This window comes from Fukomys damarensis, unplaced genomic scaffold, assembly GCF_012274545.1.
Source record: "Fukomys damarensis isolate Sample0158 unplaced genomic scaffold, DMR_v1.0_HiC HiC_scaffold_17, whole genome shotgun sequence".
Taxonomy (NCBI): domain Eukaryota; kingdom Metazoa; phylum Chordata; class Mammalia; order Rodentia; family Bathyergidae; genus Fukomys; species Fukomys damarensis.
In genome coordinates, this window is record NW_022900929.1 from 81,505,586 (window position 1) to 81,512,634 (window position 7,049).

The 7,049-nt window shown below is 53.3% G+C and overlaps 1 protein-coding gene across 1 annotated transcript in view; it reads left to right on the top strand.

The window, feature by feature from the left end:
- The first annotated feature begins 5,743 nt into the window (after nucleotides 1–5,743).
- Nucleotides 5,744–7,049, top strand: part of LOC117286579 (synaptojanin-1-like) — a 5,152-nt gene continuing 3,846 nt past the window's right edge. Inside the window, exon 1 of the mRNA XM_033765330.1 lies at nucleotides 5,744–5,947. Within this exon, the coding sequence (XP_033621221.1) occupies nucleotides 5,744–5,947 (204 nt within the window). The remainder of the gene's footprint in view (nucleotides 5,948–7,049) is intronic.

Sequence of the window (7,049 nt, forward strand, 5' to 3'; positions counted from 1 at the left end):
GCAGCTCAGTAAGAAGGCCCTGGGTTCAATCCCCAGTTCCACAAAGTAACAATAAATAAGAATAGAATATTGAAATTATTTCCTCAACTGTAACAAGTGCAACATCCCATGTGAAATGTTTGTAATGGGGACACTGAGGGACAAGAAATGGGAACTCTTCACCCATCTGTTCAACCTTCCAGGAACTCTGAAACTCTTCTTTGAAAAGGTCCACTTTCCCAGTCAAAACATAAATAAGAAAGGCAGCTTAGATAACAAAGAGAAAAGCCAAGAAATCACTTAAAATATTAATCTCATTCATTTATAATTAGACTATCAGAGCTTGCCTTCACTCATTTATAAGTATAAACCTTATAGGGGCACCATAGGGTAAAATAAAAATGAAGGCAGTTCCCATCCATTCTTTCGGGTGCAGCATGGTAAGAAATGTGTAAAACAAGAATCCTGTGATGTAGAAAGTGGGTATCTGCCCATCGGAAGACAGGGCTGGAATACAGCACAGGAAACAGGCCAGACTTGGAGCTCCCTGGGAAAGAGGATACACAGTATCTTTCCCTGATGCACAAACCCATGCCTCCAGAAAAATGCACAAATCGGAGAGTGGAAAGTCGGGGCTTGGGGGGGTGAGATAAAATAAAATAAAAGCACGATGATGCAGAGTATTTGATTTTAGAAAAAAATGGGGAGGGGAGAGAGGACTGATTGGGACAGAGAAGGACTGAAAACCACTTACCAGACTGAGAAGACGCGTGACTTTTACAGAGATGACGTGGGGTACAAGCTACGTACGAACTGAGGAACAGAGGCAGTCGACAGCCAAGGTGCCCCTGGGCCTGTTCATACCCGGCAAAGCCTGGGCTTCACATCCGAGGTGAGTTCTCCTCACCCCGTGGAGGTAACCTGAAGATACTGCTGCCCGTGGGAAACAGTGGGGGAGGTTCCGCACCAGCCTGCATCTCGCCAGAGCCGGGAAAAGAAGTCGGCCGAGTGGAGAACACACATGCAAAGCAGAGAGGAAGCCGAGGCCTGGCTCGATAGTCACCACAGGAAGTGACTCCCAAGCTGCAGGTCAGTGATGATTTCTGCAGACAGCGTCAATCTTGGTCAAGAGGATAAACAATGTAGTCAAGCCAATGCTGTATGGAAATTTTCCAAACTATGAATAAATGGAAGAAAAGACGATGTGGACAGGGCCTGGTGCAGCAGGGAGGTTCCTGGTGCTCCCAGAACTTCTACAGATATACTGATGCATGGTCAAGTGTGAACAGAAATCTCCGACTTAGAAAAGGTGATGGAAAACTGGGACCAGAGGGGAGAACAGGTACGGGGAGGGAGCTGACCCGGGCGGAAGGGCCGGCCACTGGTGTTCACGGGTAGGCACGAGTGGGGTGTGGCGGGTGGGCTTCCCAGACCGCCCTAGAGCGACACTGCCCTTCCAGCTCCTTGGTTCCCTCCATTTTCCTGCTGCGGAGTTCTCCCCTCGGGAGCGTGTTTGGAGCCGCCAGGTTGACCCGCTGCCTGGGGAGCTCCTGCTCCCAGAACACCCATGACTGGAGTCTGATCTCACCTCCCAGCTCCCAAAGCCCTGCCCTTCTTAGGGTGCTGCTGGCGGAGGTGCCAAAGCACAAAAGCAAATAAATGTGAAGCCTGCCTATTGGAAACCAGGAAAAGACGCCCTCATTTTCTCAGAGCATTTGTCCTGGCTTTGCCCTCTTCTCCTCTTGAAGACTGTGTGGCCCCTGCTCAGCTGGCCTGTATCTACATCATGGCCCAGGAGCATCTTGGGCTCCTGCTTTCTGTCCTTCTGTCTCAGCCTCCAGAGTGCCGGGACTACAGGCCTGGGCCGCCTGGGCCACCTCGGCCGTTCAAGCCTGGGGAGACAGCAGCCGACACCCCATTTCTCGTGGAGGGTAGGAGCCTCACTGCAGTGGGCTCCCTACTCCAAGTTGCAGAGCCGTGTCCTGCGCTAGGAAAGAGCATTCATTTCTCTCCGGGTGGAATGAGCTGGCCAGCACAGGGGCCGCTGCCCCTCCCGGGAAGGCCTACACGAGCTCTGTGAGACAAATGGCACCACAGAGTCCTCCTGGGGACCTGCGCTGTTCATCCTCAGAGCCGTCTGCAGGGGCTGCACCTTGGTTGATGAGAGCTCCCTTTCCATCTTCACAGAGTCTCAGAGGATTGCTTGTGGTGCACAGCACATCCCAGTTAGTGCTTCTTTGATAATCAAAGCGTTTTCTTTCCCTATTACCTTTAGGGAGAAGATTTCCGAGCTGGGCAAAGACTGTGCTTTTCATATATTTCTCCTCCAGGTGCCAGCCATTCTTTTCCTGCTGAATCATTGAAAATTAACATCTTCAAACTTCAAAACATCTCCGAAGCAGCTCTGCGGATAGGTTTCTGTCCGGGGAGAAAGAGGTAAACCCAGGACATGCTTGATTTGGGAGAGTTGCACTATCAGATCTCAGCTGCTGACCTTGCTCAGTGCTGTCTCTGTTGCTATGAGAGTGAAATTTTTGAGACCACAGTTTTCTTGGTGTTTCTATCTTTTTGCAGGGGAGATGTGGACCAGGCATCGAACTCCGAACCTTACACTTGTGAGGCAGGCGGCAGAACCACTGAACTAAACCCCAGGCCCTGTTGTTGGTGGTGTTGGTGGTGGTGGTGTTGGAGTCCATGTGGGTAAAGGTCAGAACGGACCTTACACCGAGATCCTTCCTTGGAAATAAAGAGATTACTGTGAATGGTGCTGGAAGACATCTGGAAACTTTTCCAGGTAAAGGAAAGTAGCCTTTCGGGCATTTTCGTTGGTCAGCCCCATTGCTAAACATACGCTGCTACAGCAGAACAGCCCTCATGTTCCCCCCCGAAGCCCTCCTCTTTCAAAACATTTCATGGAAACCATGTGGCAAAATATTTTTTCCTGCAGGCTGCTGCAGACAGGTGGCAACTGGCCTCTGACAGATATTTTGGCTGGGGAGGCGCAGTCTCCCGACTTAGAGACACGGTCATCGGGAGGGTGGCCTGTCATCATTCTGCTCCGTGGACGGGGAGCCTCGTGGTGACGGGCACGCAGGACGGTTTTCCAGGAGTTAGGATGCCACGTGCCTGTGGCCATACCCCGTGCACTTAGAAGCAGAACTGTCTGTCGGGAGGATTTGGCTGAGGGTGGCCCATCGTTTCCCATCAGCGCCAAGCGGACGGGGAAGGAGACTCTGAGGCTCTTAATGGATATTTGGGTTTCTCGTGTAAGAGAAGTCACGTGATATTTTGTCTTATTTCATTTACCATCATGGTACCAGGGCACATTCATTTTCCTGCAAATGACCCGAGTTTATGCCCCTTTACGGCAGAGAAGAGCTGCTCTGTGTGTCAGTAGCACATTTTCCTTATCTATTCCTCTGATGATGGACACACAGGCTGCTTCCAAGATGCAACCACTATGAACTGTGCGGTTGTAACATGGGTGTGCATGGATCACCGTAATTGATGTCTTTAACTCTGGGCGAGTTTCCTAGAAGGGAAATGTAATGTAATTTCTAACTCTGGTTTTTTGAAGAATTTCCATACATACTTTCATAGTGGTTGTACTAGTTTACCTTCCCATTGGAAGTTGTACAAATTTCCAACCACCTGACCAAGGGTACAGCAGCAGGATAACAAAAGACAAGGCAAGGTCTTACTACATAAAGGGGCCCGGTCCGTCAGGACTCACACCAGGCTAAGATGCTGGCTCCTGGAGCTGTTTATTGCTGGCTACTGTTTACTGAACACACAGCTCCTTGAAGAGGTGAGGGGAGTGCGGGGAACAGGAGTGGAGGGCGCCGACGTGAGCAGGGTCCTAGCAACAAGGGTACGAGACGTTCTAGCAGGCGCAGAGCATTGATTACTGGGAGGTTTGTTGTCCCACAGACTGATCTGTGCCTCTGTAGGAGTTTTCTGTACGCGTTGTGCTGCCCTGAGCTGCGCTACCATCCTGCACTACCATCAGTCACGGATCACTGAGACCCCTGCTGTGACTGGGGGCGGGGGGCTGTTCCATCCCACACACGGACGGCTGGCTCTCCAGGCAACCAGTGTGGCTAATAGGCAGACTCAGGCTTAATATGAAAGCCAGTTTGTGAATCTGTGGCTCGCTCAGGTGGAAGAGATGCTCAGGGACAGCCCCACGACAGCTGCTGATGGCCAGGAGGCTGAGCACCAGTGCTCCTCGTCTGCCAGGGTGCTCTGAAATCAGGACAGAGGGGAAAGTCTTGCTTTGCTCTTGCAGCTCACGAACGGGAGGCCACCACGCCATTTGTGCTGGGGCAGTCTGTCAAGAAGGCCACTGTAATGTCCTTTATGCCGAGAGTCCGGAGACAAGAGGAGGGCAGCTCAGTGGGGCCCTCAAGAAGGCAGCTGCACAGAGATGGCCCCACAGAACAGGTGGCGAGAGTCAGGCACACTCTGACAGCATGAGGTGATGGGCAGCTCAGGGAGCAGGAGGCAGCCTGGCCCACGAGAGACAGTGCAGCCACAGACCGCCCAGAGGAAAGGGACATCGAGAACGAATCCCGGCACAAGTCTGCAGAGGCCAGTGAAGCCAGGACACCAGGACTTTATAGAGGGTGCCACGGAGTCCCTGCAAGGCCACGGGAAGGGCTGGATGCCACTGGCCTGGGAGCTGCCTGACCCGGTGGTCGCTGTGTGCACGGGTGGAGAGATTCAGCTGTCTCTGGGTGCGGCTGTCCCGTCCCCACCCCGAGAAGAGGACAGCTGGTCCCCAGGGGACCACAGTGGTCGCTTCACATGGCTGGAGCCATCGCTGGAGCCTCGGGCACAGGAAGGAACTTTTCCAAAGCGAGCGGGTATGACTGGCAGAGTCTGGGGCCTCCAGCGTCTCCTCCACCATCCTGGCGACCCATGGCCCCTGGTGGGACAAATCTGCGGAGCCCACTGGCATGTGCGGTCCGTCCAGTTTTGTGTTAGAGTTTGGGAAGGTTTTTGTTGTTGCTGTTGTTGTTGTTTTCATCTCACTGGATTTATGAAACTGCTTTTGGTAGTGATTCCAGTGTCAGAGGCATCCAGAGAAAGAGCAAAGAGCCTCCTCCCCTCTTTCCGTGCTTCCCTAAGGGTGGCTGTTGTAAAATTCTCTGTTATTACAACAAGATTGAGAGGAGAAAATGCTTAATATGTGGAGCTCATTAATTCACTCAAGAAATATTTTTGATACCTCTTTGCTTTAAGCACTGTGCTAAGTGCTGAAGAATCAACAGAGCTCTCTGGGACAAACACCTGTGTGCTCAGGAAGCTCAGGCCTTTCTGTTCCGAGAACGGTTAAGGGGCCCTGTGTGCTTCATAACGGGGCGGCAGCACCACAGCAACACCGGCCGGCCTGTACAGCTGAGGGCAGTGTGGTCCCTGGATGGAAAGAACAGGACTGGGAGGCCAGGGCGGGCACTGGACTCTGTGGGGACCTCCTTACGCCCTTGGGCGACCACCAGTCAGGTGCAACAAGAAGCAGGGCCTCTTCCCCCTGGGCTGGGTGGGGTCACGTCCACCACACCCTGCAACGCTTCCACAGAGAGAGGACGCTGGAAAGAGGGAACCCCTGGCTGCCCACACGTGGACGGGAGCACAGCATGGAGGGTGTGCACCGAGGCCCGACTGTAACAGCACAGAGCAGGCAGCCACAGGAGCCGGGAGCCGTGGGTGCAGTCTCCACCCTGAGTAACTGAGTGGTGGCAGACAGAGCCCTGCGCAAGAGATGCCAGAAGGCTCTGGGGAGCTCGACCTGAGACAAGAGGCGTCCGAGGGGACCCTGAGGCAGCAGAGGTCAGCGGATGCTCACACGGGAGCTCTGAAGAGAAGTGCCTGTCAGCCCTGGGATCTGCCGCTGCTTAGAGAACCAGAAACATTCACAGCCATCGCCTCTACCGCTCTCGCACAGCGGGTGTGGCACTGCGTGCCTGTAACGGTGGACCCAGAAGTCCCACTGTGGTCAAGAGACTACAGTAATTCAAATACAAGAGGCGTCTAGAGGCACTTGCAGGAGGATTGCAGCCTGGACAGCTCAGCAACTTAGTGAGACTGTACTGATTTGTATCCAGCTGCCCCCACGGCCTCACGCACGCAGGGCGCGGGGTGTTCAGGAGGTTACCGGACCATGGGGCGGACACTCGTCAGCGGATTCGCCCAGCGATGAGTTCACAGCTGACTTACCCTGAGGACACAGGACCTGGTGGGAAGAGATGGTCACTGCGGGAGTGGCCTGGAGTCCCCAAAGGAGAGCAGATGGGGATGAAAGGGAAAAATCTGAAAAAATAAAGGCCCAAAGTGTTCCATGTTTGATAAGCGAAACACAACTGATCTGATAAACTGGGTCATCTCAGGATGGAGAAAATGTGGTGGCTTCGTCTGGGTTTGGAGGAGGCTCCAGGACTGTGTGTCAGCCACACCTCGAGGCCATGCAGCCCCCAAGAGACGCTCTGGAGCCCTCACAGTCGGCACCTTCGAACATAACCTTTCTGGGAAATGGGATCTTTCAGATGGACCCACTCGGAACCAAGGTCTCACTCAGCTAGGGTGGAAGTGAAAGTTCCGCAAGGAGACACAGGTGAAGCCGGCAGCAGGAACTTCTGATGCATGACTTCCGTCTGTCACTACACGCCGGGAGCCTAGAGCAAGTCCGGGCCCTCAGAGCTTTGATTTGGAGGCCCAGCTCCTGACTGGGAGAAGGTAGTGCTCTGTTTTGTTGCTTGTTTTTGCTTGTTTGTGTTTTCATTGAGTTTATCGGTACTTTGTAAGTATACAGTATAGTTACATGCATCACTGGGATCTTGTACATTTACACGACAGATAGTGCTGCTTTTCAAAGTTCTCAGCTTTGCTCCTCTGTTGCGGCAGTATCTGTGGCCAGCCTAGAGTCATACCAGGCCTCGGGGGGCTGCTGACAGCACAGAGACCCTTCAGTTTCAGAAGGGACATCAGTCCCCAGACTCGGAGCTCTGTGATTAAGACACAGCACAGAGCACACTGGGGGGGAAGAGGACGAGGGAGAGGACTGGAGGGGC